This window comes from Micropterus dolomieu, unplaced genomic scaffold (genome assembly GCF_021292245.1).
Source record: "Micropterus dolomieu isolate WLL.071019.BEF.003 ecotype Adirondacks unplaced genomic scaffold, ASM2129224v1 contig_441, whole genome shotgun sequence".
NCBI lineage: Eukaryota > Metazoa > Chordata > Actinopteri > Centrarchiformes > Centrarchidae > Micropterus > Micropterus dolomieu.
In genome coordinates, this window is record NW_025729431.1 from 1 (window position 1) to 19,570 (window position 19,570).

General features: G+C 39.1%; 1 protein-coding gene and 1 long non-coding RNA gene across 9 annotated transcripts; one reads left to right on the forward strand and one right to left on the reverse strand.

Annotated features, from left to right (window-relative positions):
- Positions 1 to 1,022: 1,022 nt before the first annotated feature.
- On the reverse strand, positions 1,023 to 13,089 carry LOC123964075. 8 transcript variants are annotated; one of them, XM_046041189.1, is made up of 15 exons: positions 12,935 to 13,024; positions 11,988 to 12,054; positions 11,820 to 11,861; positions 11,600 to 11,736; positions 11,442 to 11,521; positions 11,295 to 11,350; positions 11,012 to 11,138; positions 8,960 to 9,048; positions 7,570 to 7,647; positions 7,369 to 7,470; positions 7,120 to 7,242; positions 1,751 to 1,826; positions 1,529 to 1,623; positions 1,216 to 1,386; positions 1,023 to 1,091 (listed from the first exon to the last, which is right to left on the reverse strand). In XM_046041189.1, exons 4-15 carry the CDS (start codon positions 11,647 to 11,649, stop codon positions 1,038 to 1,040), a joined length of 1,101 nt encoding a protein of 366 aa, XP_045897145.1. In that variant the 5' UTR covers positions 11,650 to 11,736; positions 11,820 to 11,861; positions 11,988 to 12,054; positions 12,935 to 13,024; the 3' UTR covers positions 1,023 to 1,037. The 8 variants fall into 8 exon arrangements, with proteins under 8 accessions (XP_045897145.1, XP_045897141.1, XP_045897138.1 ...); XM_046041185.1 differs by lacking the exon at positions 11,820 to 11,861 and having other exon boundaries at positions 7,369 to 7,431; positions 11,600 to 11,754; positions 11,979 to 12,054; positions 12,935 to 13,081; XM_046041182.1 differs by lacking the exon at positions 11,820 to 11,861 and having other exon boundaries at positions 1,216 to 1,383; positions 11,600 to 11,754; positions 11,979 to 12,054; positions 12,935 to 13,081.
- Positions 1,997 to 14,029, forward strand: LOC123964077. Its single transcript, XR_006823330.1, has 4 exons — positions 1,997 to 2,166; positions 4,365 to 4,430; positions 4,685 to 4,776; positions 13,911 to 14,029. It is a non-coding gene; the product is annotated as an uncharacterized LOC123964077 (long non-coding RNA).
- Positions 14,030 to 19,570: the final 5,541 nt, after the last annotated feature.

The following is a 19,570-nucleotide window of genomic DNA, read 5'->3' on the forward strand; positions in this document are numbered from 1 at the left end:
CACATGGCAAAGGTTGGGTGAGCATTCTCATTGAATCCCAGTATTAACGCTAATTGATGTTTTGACCTACCATTAGAGTAGGTAAGACAGGTGACACCATTCTTTAATCCTGACCTGTCATACCTCTAGCTGCCTTTGAATGCTGTTCTCACCCGAGCCAAGAGGTGATACTCAGCCGAGTCAACACTTGAGTCCATAAAATCAGCAGCTATAGCACGCACCAGCAGGATCCTGACACCAAACAAGCCAACCAATCCGCCTAACTACCTCATCCTAGCAAGCAATACTGATATCATCAGTTTAAGTTGCACCTACTTAACTTTGCCCCAGTCACTCACAATCCTACTTCAATTATTAACTTAACAGAATGTCTTACTAGAAAGTGAAAATCACAAACTGTTATATTTTGAATATGTCTGGAAGAAGAACGCCAATAGAAATGTAAATTGCAAGAGAGGATTACTTTACATTTCGCAGGCCTCTGGACCAACTAGGCGTTAACTGTCTTGCTCAGGGACACATTGGTGGATGTGTCCCCACAGTGGGGGATTGAACCTGGGTCGCTCACACCAAAGGCATGTGTCTTCCCACCAAAAACCAAAACCAAGTTTAGAGAGAAAAACATATGACGTCAACATTAGATGTAAAACAAACCCTCCATTGATGAAATAAGAAAGAAAATGTTGCTAATTATAATCAGCAATCATCACTTTTATCCCAGAAAACAGGAAGTTGCAGCAGGATGGGCCTTGACTAAACAAAGTGTGAATGTACGCAAGCCCAAATGAGTCACGGGTAGCCATTTCCTCCAGGTCAAAATACAAGGTTGGGAAATAGTGACATTTAGTAACTTAGTGGGTGAGAGGTTTAATAACTGCACAATATGGTTTGTATGCCTCATAAGATATGAACTTCTATAGAACAGTATGGATGGGATGGCTGGGAAGTCAAGTAATGTTTTCATAAGTGAAATGTTTTAATCCTGTTTAAACCATGTAACTTGGCTTTGTGTAGTCATTTTTGAAAAGTTAAAGGCTTCATTTGCATATTGGCTTACCTTGAAAGTAGCATTCCTTGAACAAGGCGATGTCCTGTGGAAAATAATTAAAGACAAGATGAAGACATTTGACAAGCAATTCAACATAATGGCACACAGATTCCTGATGTATTAACTCATTGTTCATTTGATATGATCTTTGATTGATTTTGACTGACGGCGTTGGTGGCGGTGCAGAGGATCTCCACCAGGACGTCTTCATCTGTGCCCGCTCCCTTCATGGCCTTCCTCAGCTCCTTCACAGCGTAGATGACGGGCGGGTCCAGCATGGCGAGGATAGCCTTCTCAAAGCTCCCCGACAACTCGCTCTTCAACACATCCACTAACTCCTATCACAAAGACAAAGAAGTGAAATAGCAGAAAGGACCAGAAACAGAGGAGAAATGCTGATTTTCTGATATATTTCACATGAAAATGTGAAATGGTAGATAAAGATAAAGGACATGCGGATAATATTCTGTGTTTACTCACATCATCGTATTTATCAAAATAGGCCTGTTTAATTTCCTGACGCTGATATGAGCTGCGGTTTGCCAGGATGTCAATGATGGCCTGTTCATCAGTTCCTGAAGGGAAAACAACACAAAACACAATGATAAACAATGTCATTTGCAAGTAACACTTTACTACATTACAAGAATTAAAAAAACATCCATATATTCTTATGCTATACTTTCAATATTTCCACCTTACCAAAGCCTTTGCAGGCTTTCCGAATGGCCTTGATGTCTGCTACGACATCAAAATCCTCGTAGGGCACAATTGTGGGCTAAGAGAATAAAAGACAGATTGTTCTTTAGATGAAATACAAAGAATAAAAACAGCTGGTTCTATCAAACTGATCATTGTTTCAGTAAATGAAGTTCAGCGGGATCTGAGACAGGGATGCAGGAGCAGCTGGCAGATGGGGGAGGGGAGGACGATGACACAATGCTTTGCTTGAGGAATTCAGGGCCTTTAAACAAACTTGGTGGGGGCCGCGTGAATAACTGGCAGTGACCAAAGTGCAGTCCAGGGGCCAACAGGGGTCTGAGAGGCAGCCCAACAAGGGAACCACATCATCTGCAGCAATTAAAACTACTTAAATGCCACTTCTCTCCTATAACAAGGTAAACATATAGCAGACTGTTTGACTCTTCACAGAATCAGATTCTCTTTTCTGAATATGAAGTAGGATGTTATTTAAATTGTGAAGCACTTAAAAGTATTTTTAAGCAATTAATAATCAAAACGCAATAAAAGAAGTTGTTGCTAGTTGAAAGCTTGTTTCACTGCTAATTTGTGAGGTAAAACAATAAATAAATGACCATAAATGTACCAAAAACACAGAATGCTGACAGAAATAGACACCCTTCCCCCATCTTTGCACATGCATGGACTCTACCCTTGCCTAATGTAAGAGCTCTACTCATTCATCCACGCACACATCTAACGGAGCTGTGATGAACTCCGCAGGGGAGTGGCCGCTTCCTCTGCGTAAACCCAGACACGGCTGTCTGTCACACCGTGTCATTTGCGACGTTTTCACCCGGCTTCATTTAAAGAAACACCAAATATTAAGAATCCGAGACCAGCGCTCTCATTTTCAGTCAAAACAAGATTTGTTACGATTTAGGCCTACGTGATCTGCGCAACTACTGACGTCGATTAGAAGCACTGCGTTGTTCGACCCATCACGCAAAATACGCAATAAATACAACATGTACTCAAGAAATGAAGCCCTTGCTCCCCTGAATCTGTTCCTCCTGGCGATTCCCTGGATCAAAATCCTCAACATGAAACTCTAAAGCTCCCGAGCGAAGCCCAAACTGCTGACTGTTGAGATTTACTATTTTTCTGAATTGTCTTTAAGAGATGGTACTTACTTGACAGTTGCCCATTTTTAAGGATGTTTATCCGACGACAGCTGGTGCTCTGTTGGAAAGAGTCGTAGTTTGGGATATATGAGTCCTCCTGAACAAACTGCGGCCCAAAGCAGCAGAAACCAGTACGTCACGTCACCACGGACCGCCACGCCGTCCCGTTAACCATTTACATCCACTGAGCCTGCACCGTACCGGAGCATGTCCATATCATGCCACTTTAAACTTCTGCTTCACTGCATTTCAAAGCGGAATAACGCACTTTTGTTACTTCGCTACATTTATTTATTTTCATTATTATTTCAGCTTTACTTACTTTTCAGACCATGTAATATAAAAATACGATCAGCTTTTAAATCATGATGCATTAACAATCTCCCTCTTTCTAACATTTCATCTAATGGTGTCATCGTGGTGTAGCCTAACTTTTTGGTTTTTATTTAAAATAATTAAAAAAAAAATTACTATAAGTCTGTGGCCTACAGACTGGACATGCACAAAATGAACAAGTGGTTATTTGTTGCATTATGGGAATTGTAGGATCACGTGTGTTCGGAGGTTGGAGCCTCTTCTGTGGCTTGGACCAAAATCTGTCTATTCTGAGTGCAAAGCCTCGTATCAATTGTGATTTAAGTGAATAATTGTGTCCTAACCTCCTTTTCAATGGAAATAAAAACTATTTTCTAAAATCTAAAATCAAGTTTAAAATTTAATTTAATGCAGCAACACGCTTTAAAAGTATCTTCTGTTTCAACTGTACAGTCAGTTCTTTAGACATAACCTGTTTCAGGAAAATAAAGTTTTAAAACAAAATTATAGCCAGAATTGTCTTGAATGGTCCATTCTACAGTACTTTTAAAACTTTCAGTAAACATTTCTGAAATGTACTTTTGTCCTTTACTTTATTAACATCTTTAATGTATGACTTCTCCCTGTAATATGAGGTGGTGATAGTGCAGTGGATAAGACAAATTCCTTTGGTGTGAGCGACCCAGGTTCAATCCACCAATGTGTCCCTGAGCAAGACACTTAACCCCCTAGTTGCTCCAGATGTGTGCAATCGCTGACATATACAGCATTTTTAAGTTGCTTTGGATAAAAGCGTCAGCTACATGTAATGTAGAGTATTTTTGTATTATTACTTTTACTTATGTAAAGGATCTGTATACATCTGCCACCACTGTTTATAAAAGTGTGCAAGGTTTTAGGTTTTCTGATTTATGAATTTTAACATTGCTTCTATAAAGTTTACAGCATAACTGTCAAAGCCATAGGCTATATTAAGAATACAGGTAAGGAATACAATAGTGAGACATAACTCAGTGTAAAGGAGACACTACTGAGTCTAAACAGCATGGTGATTTGTGGTCCTTTTTTCAACCAGATTACTCAGGATGAACCTTTTAGGCATCCTTAAGCCCAATTTTACTTTACTTTGATTTTAGAGTCCTTCTTGCAACAGGGGGGATGTAATGCTGCTGACCATGACCTCTGACCTCCCTGCACATGGGGTGAGTTCTGCTGCTCTGATTTCTACTATTTAAACCGACTGCACAGCTGTTAAACTCCTCTTCCGTTGCAGTAACAAACCTTAATTCACAAAATGGTAAAACAGCAGAGAGAAAAAATAGCTCTGTTGAAAAGTTTTACTGGACAATGTTTGCATGTGAAAAATGAACCAAAAGGTCGGTTCTCTAGAATTTAGTGTTCCACAGTTTAATTACCAACCTTGCCAGCTTACGCTCTATAACCATTGGTATTTCAGTCCCTTATAACTGTCCCTACATCATAATTACCCAACCGCTGAGGAGGAAAGCTGCTGCTGCCCTCCACAATAAGGCCCTTAGCCTATGAAAGGTAAATACATGCACACTCTCTATCTGGATGAACTGTTCCAATTAAGAGCTCGCTGATGTCACACTAACAAAGCCATGCAATTAGACTGGGATGAGTCATCTCCACTTTATAATTATCTGAAAATTACCTGGAAGATCAATCAGGGAACGTTTTAAGACAAATACTTAAAATTATGCAAGCTGGTTATTCAGACAATGAACTGTAGCTGTTTCTAGTGCCCAACAGTATAATGAGCTAATTAGCAATTATTCTAACAAGATGTGAGTCACGTACAGTAACAACATATTTAGTATCTATCAGTAGGATTTAAATCACTATGAACATTTTTACTGACCTGTGTGGGCTGATGTAATCTCAAACTTTTCTGCAATATTTAGACCAGTTCTTTGCGGTGTGTGTCGTATATATTTAACGTCTCATTCTTAGCTGAAACTTTTAATTCTATTCTCAGTCACGCAGCTCAGTTGTTGAACAACTTGTCCTCTAATCACAGGGCCTCTGATTTGATTCTCAGCTCCTCCCCACAACCGAGCTGTAGACTTCAATCAGACTTAAATCACAGCAAATGAGCATTTAAAGGAACAGCTCAACAGTTCGGGGAACGTGTTTATTCGCTTTCTTGCTGAGAGTTAACGATGAGAAGACTGATACTACTCTGATGCAGATGTTAGCTTAGCTTAGGCAGATTTTACCTTTGGACAATCTTCTCATCTAACTCCCGGCAAGAGAGCGAATAAGCCTATTTCCCATAATGTTCTTTTAAGACTTGACTTGAACTTTACTGCTGCAATACTGTACTTCCCAGCCATTATTTAAGGACATCATGTGGGCAATGCATCATCAAACAGATTGAATATTTATTAATTAGGTCTATAGATTTCAGAAACAATTGTTGATACCATTACGATCGTCTGCTTTTAGAGACTTGAAAGAGTGTACCTTGCTTATGAAGAGGGGTACTCCACCGATTCTATATAAATGTAGTTTACTTGTCCTGAGGAGTATAATACTCAGCTTGTGAAAACTGTTGTATAATATCTTCTGTGTCTCTGGTGAAGCTTCCTAAAGTTTGAAATGTAAGCATTGAAAGAAGGGGGCATTTAGGAGGCAAGGACGGTCTAATGACACTTTTGATTTTGACCATTCATTTTAAAATCTCCCAGCTTTAAGGAATGAACTGCTCTATTGAATGCAGTTCATTTGGCACCTCTTTAAAGCAACATAATGTAGTAATTTCATCCCAGCTTCAAAAACACTCACTTGTAATAGGGAAAACCGTGTCTCTGGCATTACCACTCCTGGACCAGAGAGCCTGGTGTTAGACAAAAAACACCAAATCATAATGTTGCTTTGAGATCCCAGATGTCTCTTCTGTTATGGGAAGAATTAGTGAATCTATTCCAAGTAAGCAAAGTGGAAGATGTTGGTGTTGCAGGCACCTGTTCTTGTAGCAACACATGTAAATAGGAGGCTCGCTGTTCTTGACATGTTCACACTCTCTGTGTTTTTGGTGTAAGTTTATTCACAGCCTGTATTTCTTTGCCACCATAAGAATTTGCTGCTGAAACAGCCCAAATATCTTGATGACTACAAAAAAAAACATTACTTGAAGACAAAAGTCAGAGAGTACTGTTTTCCTGACTTCCCTAGAGCACTCAGTTGTCTCAGCTCGGGGATGTTATGGTCTTAATTTCACAGGCGGTGGAAAGGGGTCCTACTGAAGCCTTTACCACGGATCTGGAAACAAAGACAGCATTCAGAAGTGCCAGCCAAAGAAACAGGCTGTAATGTAATGCTGGCCCGGGACCCAGACTCATGTTATGACCTCAAACACAACTTGTTTACTGTTGGAGGTTGGAGTTTCAGCTGCAACAAGATGAATGTGATGTGTGGAAAAGAATTAAGTTTTACAAAAATATTTTGGGGAGCAAAGCTCTGCAAGAGGATTAAGATACAATGAAAGGTTTTTAGAGTAACATTTGCATCAAGAAGTTCCCTTGGAGGATTAGAAGATTTGATTTACCTCTATATTTTAGGCTGTCGCAGTGCAGGACAGCCACAACATTTACTTTAATTGTTCAACTGTTTGTTGTTGCCACCTCATATCTAAAATGAGTAGAAATCTTGTTTGGTATTTGTGACTTATTAAGGCTTAATTTAACTAAATTTACACAAATTATATAAAAACCCCATAGTCATCATTTGTTTCAGAAAGATTTGCACGGTTGCAGACGTTCTTTTGGTTCTTTTCAATCAAAGCCAGTGTGATCAGGTGACCTTCTGAGTACACTAGGCTTTTGTTGCATGGAACAATGCTCATCTAATAAACGGTGCATTGTCTACCTGCTCTTGGGGTAAAATCCCTGCGGTGTAAAGGCTATTGGTCCTTTTTGCTGTGCCCAGGTGGTAGTTTGGGGCACCACTTCCTGGCATCCCCCAGATGGAGTGCTGCATGGTGTCATGGTGCTGCACATAGTAAGACATTAGTAAACATAAAAGTAATCATCAGTCTTATCACGAATGAACAGAGGTCTCTCTTTTCCAGGCATTATGAAATACAGTAAGCTTTCCCCTTGTTATAAAGTAACTAACCTTTCGTTCGTCAACAGTGTTTCTACTTCGCTCCTTTTCTATCTGCCGCTTCCTCTCCTCTATCTGCAGGCAAAGGTCTTTGTAATACTGGCTTTTTTTTCCCTAAAGAAAACATAAAATAAATGTGACACGGGAACACTGCAACAGAAAGTTTAGTGTTGTCTGGTTACTTTATGCAGAGGACAGAAGATATAGTGTGACCTCTCTGGTGATGTTAGACGGCTTCATGTTCAACCCTGGTGCTTCACCCTGTCGAGCAGCGCATAGCGAAGCTTTTCCCTGGAAGAAACTGACACTCCTCACAATCTATTTCACTCTAAGTTGATATTGTGTTTAAAATCACAGCTAAACATGGATCAACACCTCCATCTTGTGGTCATATGCATTAACTACAGTTTAAATAGGCCTTAAAAGATCATTATTGTCAACAAATCGCACTGGGTGAATAACCAAGAATGAATGTATCCTACTAACAAGTAAAGTGTGTGTATACAAAGCTTGATATACCGTATTCCTCTTTTCCATAGAGCCACACTGTGGCACTGGACGACATGTTCCTTCATTAGGATGAACACTGCCACTGTAGTCAATAACACATACACTGTCCTGGTGCTGGAAAACACTTACTAGAGCACCAAATATGTATTAACCCTCTGCTGAATGTAGTCCCTAAGACGTGCACTGTTTACTCATGTGTGAGTAATGTTTGCTAAAAACTGCAGCTGTGTTAGTAAATACTTTAGCCTTTTTTGAAAAAATTATACATATTTGTAACCTGTATTTAAATGTTAAATATGTAAAGATATAGTGGAGTAATGGCGTCCTGAGCAGAGAATGGCGCCACAGTTCCTCTGAGTGTGTTGTCATCCGAGCTTCTCTGCTTTTTGTTTTGGTAGCCGCTTTGGCAGCGCATTCATGGTAGCGTTTGTGAGTCCCTCACTGTGAAGCTGTAATGACTGTTTCTTTTCTCATCTAACGCCATGACTTAAGGATTTCTTTTGACCAAACCAGAGTTGGTGAACAGTGAAAAGACTAACCTTTTGGTGAGCAAGGGCGATCTCAAAGCTGTTTCTGGTTTAACAAAAAGGTCTATCTTTATTGGGATCCTTTCCATAATGTTGTCATGTTGCACTTTTAGTGGGCGTATGCTACTTTGTCCCCAAGGATTAAGTTATAGCAATTGCAGCCTGTTTCACGGCTACCTGGAAGAAGCGTAGAGCCAGAATATTTCAGTGAATTAAGGTTTAAATCGACTAAACCAGAGTTGGTGATTGTTGGAGCAGTGGAAAGACAATTTTGGAGAGTTTTATTTTGTTTCTGTCTAGTTTAAATGACGAATGATGATCGGAAAGGTATAATTACTGTTTTTCATAATGGAGTCTGGTGGGCCGCAGCACTGATTTGTCTTTGTCTGACATGCTGGTGCTCTAGTGCGACATTTAGAGTCTGTTAATGTCATGTACGGATCCTTTAAAGATCCATGCGATGGGTTTGGGGCTGAGAGTCAGTGAGATTTGTTGACAATAGCACAAATTTTGCCAGCCTTTATCCTTTAAGGAAAAAAAAAGACAGCATTTGCAATGAAACATACAGCAATGGATGCATGAACAGAAGAGGTCCTTATGGGGTCAGTGCTCGTCAATCTTACAGCCCCTTCGAGTGTTAGTAACGGCAGAGGAGCTGAGGGAAAAGAATAAACAGTAAACAGTTACATTCAACTGAAATTGTATGACATTAGGTGTTTTGACATTGTACCCCTGTGCAATTGAGAGTAAAGTATCTAGAGCCAGTCAACAGAAGTCAACAAAAAAATTAATTGGTAACAATTTGGATGCAATACAGTTATCATTTAAGCCATTTAACAACATAACAATGGTTAAAGCCTCTTAAATGTAAGGATATGCTGATTTTCCTCTTTTATATAATTGGAAATAGGAAATTTTTTGGTGTAGGGCTGTCAGTCGAATAAAACAAGCAATTTAAAGTTGTCACCTTGGGCTGTATGACGTTTTATAGACAAAATACAGCATTACATTTCATTCATGCACTGCCAATTTTCCATTTTATTATATCATTCTTTCTATGTCACTCGCTCTTTTTTGGTGTATATTGCAATTTTAGCCTTTCTCAACAGCCTAAAAGCCACGATTTGAATCTAAATTCCTCTTTGGTGAAATATTTTTCAGATTTCTAACCTTAATAGCAATGCCCCCGAGTAAGCAGGGACTCGCATAAAATAAATCAATAAATCTGTTCTGCAACCCAGACAGTCTCCTCCGCTGAAAGAAAAAAAAAAGGTTTAGGATTTCTGTGAGAGCCAGAGTTATCCATTTAGTGCCCACTGTAGTGAAGCCCACTCATAATAAGTTTTACTATCAGGCTGACTCATGTTCACTTTCAGGCTATGAGTGCAAACACACACTCTTCTCGTACAGTACTTCCCCCAGGCTTCCCATGAGTGGAGGCGTGTGCGTGATAAGGTTGTATTGTCATAAAGGCAGTCATTACAGCGTGATGATAACAAATTCAATGTGTCTGTATGCAAATTTAATCCCATCTCTGTTTATGTGTGTGTATACATTCTGTATTGTGTTCTTCATCATGTTATTTTTACGGTAAACAAGCCTATTTACAGCCTTTGACCTTGCCAACTCGTACTATTTCACAGGTTCACTCTTGATGTTGGAAACAGCAGCTGAGAAAATTGAACTCACATCAATGTTCACTAAGCTAGTTCTGCTTTCTATCATATTACATGATCTCCCTCAACAAAAAAAAGGTCTAACAATTTCATCACAACCGGGCAAACTCCATCTGCTGATGAAGATCATGTGATATGATTAGAAGCACAAGTAGAAATTGTACAAAGCTTGTGGTGAGTTTGTTTTCTCAAACATTTCACAGGTGTTTAAACTGTCACCAACTGTTTTGCCTATTTTACAGTATACTATATGGCCAAAAGTATGTGGAAGCCCCAACATTACAAACAACTTTGATCGTTGAACATCTCAATCCAAAGCCGTGTGGGCATTAAGGCTATTAAATCCTCCACTCTTCTGGTTTCAGGCTTTTTGCAAGATGTAGGAACCTGGCTGCAGGGATTTGTTCCCATTCAGACAAGACAGCATTAGTGAGGTCCACCACCTGATGTTGGGTGATGTGGCCCGGCTCACAGTCGGTGTTCCAGTTCATCCCAAAGGTGTTGGATAAGGTTGAAGTTAGTGGTGAAGACTGCGAAACTGTAAAGAACACGCTTCTTATAACTTCAGTGTTTGGACGTTTTCTCCAGTCAGGCACAATCAGGAAGTAGGTAATGCAGCAATACTTTTAAAGGGGAACTTTTGATTTTACACATGTATGTAATGTAGGTCCCAAATTTTGACAACAGAAGAAGAATGTACGGAATAAAAAAGACTGTTCATAGTGAATCCAATGACGTTATAGGAGTGCAATTCTAAATCAGTGGAGGCCTCTTTTAATGATGCAAACATTCTTTTGGCCACATAGTAAACATTAACTTGCTCACATCATACTTGTTTTATTGCCTTCTGAGGCCTCTAACTTACAGTAAAGATTATTTTTATACTCTCCGTGTTATCTTGTCGAGTATTGTGAAAGATCATAAACACACCATCAAACTCACAGTATGATTCAAACATTTCCAGCCCAAACGTTTGAGAGGGAATGACTGTGAACAGTGTGTGAGTGATCTCACATTGGTCCCTGAGAGAGGCCCCCTCCTTCGCATCAATCAGCTGTCTGCATGCTACCTGGGGGCAGAAACGGTGAAGATTAAGCGCAGTTACCTTCTGGAAATTGCTATAATTGAGTGATTAAGACCAATGACGTCAAATGAAAGCCCGTTTTTTACTGAATGAACATTCACTTAGCTTTTATTCACACACATCGGTATGACTGTGACTCACCAGCGTCCTAGCCTTGGGCTTTGTGCTCGGAGTCTGTATTTGTGCTGCAGCGGTCTCTGGTGAAAGACAGAGTGATGAAAGGTCTTTTTTTTTTTTACACCTTGTGTAAAATCAATACAAATTGGATTATTAGATGAGTGGACCTGCCTTTGTTCTTTCCACTCTCTATGTCCATCAGTGATGGCTCCACTTTTGCATAAAGAGAATCATCACTGTGGTGATGAGCCCTGAAATAATCCGGTTCATTTACTGAGCTGCATTTCACGCTGATCATTAGTGTACTTGTGTTACTGTGTGTCACTCACACGCAGGCTTCACTGTCCTCACAAAAACACGAGGAAAGCTTGATGGACATTTGGGGTTTGGAGCCTTTCACACCCACCGTCAGTTCAACCTTCTCATTGCTGGACTCCTCACTTTTCAACTCCACGTTTTTCCTACCCTGTGGAACAACGCTAAGCTGGAATTAAAGTCAGGCAACAATGTGATGACAGCAAATATTCATGGGGAAAAGCCTATTGACACCTCAAGGTCAATGTCTCAGCAAGGCGACAAACATGAACTGTCCTGGAGGGGACACAAATACAGCAGGTACATGAAAACATAAACTGTGAGGTGAGTCAGGTTAAAGAGGTTAAACTGCATAATAACTCAGAAAGCATGAGACAATATCCAACGGCCTACTGTACAAACCACTGCTGATCCAGCTGGGCAGTGCGGATAATGTGATGGTGACCCCTGATCACACGCCATGGTCTTCCTTTAGATAGATAGATAGATTTATGTTTTATGCATCAACAAATCCTATTGCATTACTACAAATAGTATTGGGGGCAACCAGTGTACAAATTAGTACAAATTTGAGGTACTTTTTGAGTGAGAAATAGGAAAATATTGTACTTTTTACTAGACTGTAATTGTTTCCCAGCTTTAGCAACTAATTACTTTACAAATTAAGATTTTTTCACACAATACACACAAAGAGCTTATATGATAATATGATGTTTTGTTATATAAACTACCCAACTATATACTGTTTGTGTATATGTATGTATATATATATATATGGTTAAGTACAGCTGAAAACGATCAGTCGATCAATCAATTAGTGGATTGACAGAAAATTAATTGGCAACTATTTTGACGATTGTTTGAGTTATTTTTAGGCCTACAAACTTTTACGTAAATACATTTTCAATGCAGGACTTTTACTTGTAACAGAGTATTTTTGAAGTGTGGCAGCCTAGTAGTACTTTTACACAATTCTTTATATTACTTATTATTATTTTATAACTTGTGTAACTTGTTTATTTCATATATTTATATAGGTTTAGTAACCAAATCAAATCCCTTGTATGTGTAAAAACTACTAGGCAATAAAGCTGTTTCTGATTTCTGAAAACCACTGAGGGCAACAATGGCAGTTACAGGCCTACACAGTAAATCTAACTGGTTAATTAATGCAACTTTCTTGAGTTGATCTTTGGGGTGGAAGATGTTATTTCGTGTTTTCTGACACTCTCATGACATTCCCGAAAATAAACATTTCATTTGAATACAGACAGATGCAATATGCCTAGATATTTTGCCTTAATAACCCAAAACACGCACAACAACACATTGCATTTAACATTATTTACCTTGGAGTGATGGAGCTGGAAAATAAAGTAGGCAGGAAACAAACAGAGGAAGAGGGAAGCAGGCGGTGAGCGGTGGCTTTAGTTTGTAGGCATTTAAAATCAGCGGAATGGAGCTGATGATGAAATTAACGTCATCGCAGGACGTCACGACGTAGAGTTCTCCCGTCACTAGGGGGCGGTGCGCAGCCGAGCGTCACCTCTGCAGACTGAGGAGAAGCTGTTTGTTTGGCTCGTGTCCTCCAACAACAAAGTGCTGTTAGTGAAACAAGACAGTGGGGACGGAAAATTTACCTAATTAAAAGTACTATTACTACACTACAAAAATACTCTGTTACAGGTAAAAGTCATTAAACAGGAATAATCAGGAAAATGTAGGATAAACTCATAATAATGTCTACTGTGACTGTTATATTATTATATTTTATTGTTAGATTATGACTTGTGTATTAAAGTAAATGTTGAATATGATTTTTAACTATTTTGTATCAGACTGCACCTAATGTAAACATTAATCAGTTGATTTTTTGTGTGTGTAAAATGTCATTAAAAATGAGAAATGCCTTCACAATTATCCAGAGTCCAAAAGTTACACGTTCACAATGCTTGTTTAGTCCAATGGATTGTAATTCATTTTTTTTGATTGATTTCTTTTGATCATCTCTGTACTTAGCTGTAGGCCTACTTGTATACACTGTTTATTTAATTTAAATCAAAACATTACATTTTAGAAGCTTTTCCTTTGTTATCTATACAAAAATATGCAAAAAGTAACTAAAGCTTTCAGATGATTGTTGTGAATTGTAGTGGAATAGAAGTATGAAGTGGCATGAAAAGAAAATATGTACCTTAAATTTGTACCTGGTTGAACTTCAAACAAACAAAAAGCCTCAAACATTTAATTTAAATTTGTATATTCATAATTGTACAAATTGATTTCTTTATTGATAGTTATTCAGTTTTTCTTGTTGTTTTTCAGGGTTTCTTGGTCATATTCTCCCTCGTCCTTGTGTTGTAGGCCTATATGTCATTCTGTCTTTAATAAAGTTGGTTAAGACCAAACAAAGTTTGTTTTTATGTGAGTGTATATGTAGAGGATGTACATGTATCACTAAGGGGAAGTGTGATGTTTTACCTGCTCTTAATCATGTTTCGTGTTTCGTGTTAAACACAACATTAAATTTGAAGTTGAGGTGTCCGATGAAATTCCATCCTCCCAACAACATTTCCCTCTCTATTCTTCCCTTGATGTCTTTTCTTACTTTTCTGTTTCTTTCCCAATAGTACCCTGCTGTCCTGGAGGCTAGCGGGTAGAGCATTTCCAGTAAACAATACGTGTGTGTGGATCAGTGGGGTTGTTGAGTCTTCAAAATGGCACGAGTACATTGTCTGACAGGAGCAAGGAGAGGGCTTCCGTAATTGGGGGAGATGTCATTGGGCCCCAGCAGTTAATCACTACAGTGTGAGGAGAGGATTGCAGCTGTGGGGGACTCCTCACTCGGGGAAACTAACTTCCTACAAGGCTAACATGAGTGTTTGTGCAGGAAATTCACAACCTCCTGTCACATCCACGGGGACTGTAACTGATATCATGATGATTGTAATCGGTACTGTCTGCAGCAGAGATAATTACTGTACCTGAAGAATAAGTGTGTTCTTCAGGACTGTGCGTCCCGGTTACTTGAGTGGGATAAGCTGTTTAGATATAATTTGGCTCATTAATATTTAATGAGCCCTGGTTGTGGAGGAGGAGCCCAGTGATTGATGACATCTCTTGTTTCAGTAACACTAATAACAACTTTGATTGACAATATTTGAAGAGTTCATCTCCAAAAATGCTGTAAGTCAGTCGAGGCCAAAGCCATTATCCAAAGTTAGTCATTCAATAACACAAAGGAGCCAAAACTGGCCTCTTCCTGTCAACCGGAGAGATAAATTGCCTATTAGCCTTTAGAGTTCATGATAATTTTGTGCAATCAATCACGTTGTAAGAATAGGTGCCAAATGGAGGCTCATCTTTTTATAGAATATAAAAGGTTATATTCACAAGGAGTCCTTGTTTCTTTTTGTGAAATGTGTTATGAGTTATTACTTTGTTGTAGTTTTATTAGGACTGCAGCTGTTTTCATTGTCCATTGTCCGAAGAGAAAAACTGTTTTACAGTCATTTAACAGCCTCTCAAAGTCTCTCATTAGCTTCACATATCAATGTATTGCACTTTCAGAATAACCAGGATTATTTGAAAATGAAGATTGTTTTAATGTGAATAGTGAATAGCAGTCAATATATAAAAATATATAAATATATGCAGGATTTAAGTTCAACCAGAAGAAAGTATTAACTAGCCAGCATGATCTGTGAGTTTTTAGGTGAAACTGACAGGAACTATAAGCTCACAAAAGCTTAATAACCAATAAATAAAATACGTACAAAAATTTAAAACAACAAAGATTTACTCAAAGTAACTTTTACTCACACCAAACTAGGTCCCTAATCTTTCTGGCTTCATACAGGTCAAAAATCAACTTACCAAAGCATCAGTACCAATAAATAACATTATTTAGGGAACTTTCATTTCCCATTAAATAGAATGAGACACATCCAAACTTAGATGTCACCTTGTTTTCTGGCTCATCATAATAACACACGAGGAGGGATTACAATCCTCAGTGATATTTCATTTTGCCTATTAATAAGATTAATGAGATTGACCAATCAGTTTCTGTGCAAGCCTTACCTACTTATTAAACAGTAGATGGGACGCTGGTGCTGCTGGGACTAATAGGGTAATGTATTATTGTTTTTAATTTTTTCTGAAAATAGTAACGAATGCTTACCGCAAATAACTAGAGGCTAGTATGTCCCAACTTATCTGCATTTAATTAATAATTAATCACCCTGATTATCCAGTTTATGTAGGCCTACTAGACTTTGTTGTCATTTTAAAATCACTTCTCCCACCTACCAGTCGAGTGTTCCCACCTTCTCATGTCTTCTTCTGTGAGCCTGCAGGATAACACACATACACAAACACACACACACACGCTTACTGTTTTATTTATTTTATTTTTAATATATTTTTATTTTTTAACAAACACACACACACACACACACAAACACACACACACTTACTGTTTTATTTATTTTATTTTTAATATATTTTTATTTTTTAACACACACACACACGCTTACTGTTTTGTTTATTTATTTTATTTAAATTTTTTATATTTCTTTTTTTTCTTATTTTTTTTAAACACAAACACACATACACTTTGATTACTTTACCCTTTAATTGTTTAATGAAATGTATGTGGCTGATTGTTCTTATGTTGTGTATACATGATGCTTTAGCAATGTTGTTATTACATTCATGCCAATAAAGCTAATTTGAATTGAATTGATCCTTTTTGGTTTAGTTTGCCTCCTTTGACTTCATACATGTTGCCCATTCTGCCTACTGACTTAGTGAAGCCTGCTTTTATCCTACAACTCACGTCTGCTGAGGATACATGTGGGTCTCTAAATCCAGAGTTGTTACACCAGGTGACATCTTAAGTTTTGACCAGCTGTCCAAAACCCAAAGATATTCTATTAATGATGAATGAAAGCTTCTGAGACACTGGACAGGCGTGAGTGTGTTCTACCACTACATATCTACCTGAGAGTGTTTCCCCAACCAGTGCCGCTGGGGTATTTTTTTCTGAGAACTTTTAGAGACCTGAGAGGAGATTTACAAGTAAATGCTTTTTTTGTTTTTTTTTAATTGGGTGATCGGCATTTTTATTTATGTAATATATTAAAATGATTGAAAGGATTAAGCATTTTGTTCCTGGCATTGTGGAAAAGGCTTTGAAAAATGCTTATATCCTGCTGGGAAGAATAACTATGAGAATAGTGAAAATATGAAACAGTATTGTAGTTCAGTATTTCAAATATTATGGCTACAGTCAACCATAACTGTAACAATGGGGACCTGTTGTATTTTATTTAAATACCACATTAGGAAGAAACTGATCCTCTGGAATAATCCTTTACGCCTTTTCGGTGTTGAATAAAAGGTGTAAATGTCCATTCAATCTTGGATGAAGTAAATCAAAGGCATGTTGATGGACGTTTTCACATGACGTTTGGTTGTCAGTCCTCTAGAGATGTGTCAGTAGGTGTTAAGAGCTGATCTACCTACATAACAGAGCAGCAGAATGATGTGAATTTCAAGGTTTTGATGAGCTTTGTTTCCAGTTGTTTGTCTCTGTAGCAGTCACACCAGGGCATGTTTTGATGGTGGGCAAAGAATTACTCACTGGAGGACCTATTCATTATACACACTCATGCGTGCGTAAGTAATTGTACTGTGAGTGTGTACCTGGATGCTGAATTGCAAGTATACACGTGTTAATGTGTGTTGTGGATCATCTGCTAGCCCTCCAGTTGTGGAGGTGGAAGTGGTGGTGTAGGAGCGCAACAGAGGCTCTCTATGAGTCATGGATGCTCGCATCACCAGGGGCTCGTCGTGTAGCTATGAAGCCACCATTGAGGCCGGGAAAACTGTGTAGGAGTCCAGACCTGAGTGTGGCCTCATGACGATGGAGGAACAGGACCTTGTGGGTGGCTATCTGCCTACTGGCTGAGGTCTCCACCATGTCAAACATTACAAGACGAGCTGCTTCAACACATCAAGCATCACAGGAGGCTGAGCTTTCTCTAAATCAGGAAAACATGTAAACCAACTCTGCTTGTGCAAGAGTGATAACTTAAAGGGTCAGTTCAGAAAATAAGGTTTCTACAGTCTTCTTCAACAAAATGCCTCAGGTGCCATAACATGATTTAAGTTGGGAACTTCGGTCATGTAACAACAGGAAAGATGGTATTAGATGTAATTGGCCTGTTTGATTGTAATTTACATCATTCACTTTGACCTCTTCCCAGCCGATGCCGTGACCCGTTTTGGTCTGGTGTTGCAACATATTCTCACTCCCAACTCGTCACACATTGACGCTCAGTCAACTCCCCTTGGTGCCGCTGTTTAAAGCCCTTTATAGTTGTTTTTGCACGTGTGGGGTCCCTGCGATGGATTGGCGTCCAGTGTGTACCCTGCCTTTCGACCGATGTCAGCTGGGACTGGCTCCAGCCCCCCCGTGACCCTGTACGCAGGATAAGCGGTTGACGATGGATGGATGGATGGTTTCCGCGGTCAAGTTAGCAATAATAAATATACAACGTCCAGTTAGACCATCAGTTAACGTTGTGAAATTTTGCAATTTGGTTAGGTTTAGGTACCAAAACTACTAGATTAGGTTTAGGAAAAGATAATAGTTTGGGTTCAAATAACTTTGTTACTTACATGAGTTAAGTTACATCAGTCAGGTAATGTTAATTAACTGAAAACCAAAATCAATGTTGACTTTTCTTTCACACAGGAAGCAAACACTGGGCTCACCTACCTGCCCAGCTCCTTACTTAAACTTTTCTATTATTTACATAGTACACCTACTTTTAGCGTTCAAAAATAATGCTAAAGGGCTTCGCCCAGTGCGTTACAAAGTGATGCAAAGGAGTCTTGACAATACATCCATGTGACAACTTGGGAGTGAGAATGGTTTAGGTGTTCACAAACAGGTGCTTCCAGTTTTCATTGTTTTTTTGGTTGAATATTTACCTGTGGTATCTAGCCATGCAGATAGTATTGTTTTCATTTCTCTAGACTTTGAGTACTATGGAGACAAATGCAATTTCGCTTGGGGTGTTCAAAGTGTTGAAAAACATAATTTAGAAAATTCAAGTGCAACATAAGAAATTGTATCCTGCTGTAAACTTTTTTTTTTCTTTTTTTTTTTTTACAGCATATATTAAAATGTCTGTATGTATCTGTGGTAGTTAGCTCGGTTGGTTAACTTAGCTGTGCTGCTAGCGGTTCTACTACCTTACTCCGCCCCGGGGTGCCAAGAGCCAAGCCACCTCCGTACTGTCCGACTTTTCAAAATGTACCTGTAATCTGATTCAATTTTTTTTTGTATCCTGATTATGTACATTACATGTAATCTGCCAACCCTGGCCCTACCGTGCCAAATGTATTCAAAATGTTGGGCACAGTAAATGATAGCTAAATTAAAACTTTGGTGTAAAGCAAACTACATAATTTCTGGGATGCAACTAAACTTGTAATTAAAGCTTGTGTGTTCCCACGTGTGTGCATCTACCCGTGTGTCCATACACCTCTCCCACTAGGTGCACCCTACACGCACACAACCCCTCATTGTGAGTCATTAATCCACCATGACACGCGAGATGTCCTCAACATCCCGCCCCCACCACCTCCAACACCTCCAGCACCTCGCTCTTCACTGTCACTGCGCAGGAAAGACAGATGAGCCAGTGACGGGGCATGCAGGTTTGTGCCAAGTGATCAGATTCTTTTCATCTCCTGTCCCTCCTCTTCCACGCCGCCTTCCATCTCGACCCACATGGCCCTGCCACAAAACACTGTGATTCATACAAAGATCACCGTCTGAGGTTTAAAAATAAGTCCTGCCATGCCTTGAGGATGTGTCCCGCTGTCCCGCAAAGACAAACACAAAGATCCAACTGTGATTCTCACATGCACCACGGGAGATCCAGAGGACTCAGTTTGCAGCAGATGCT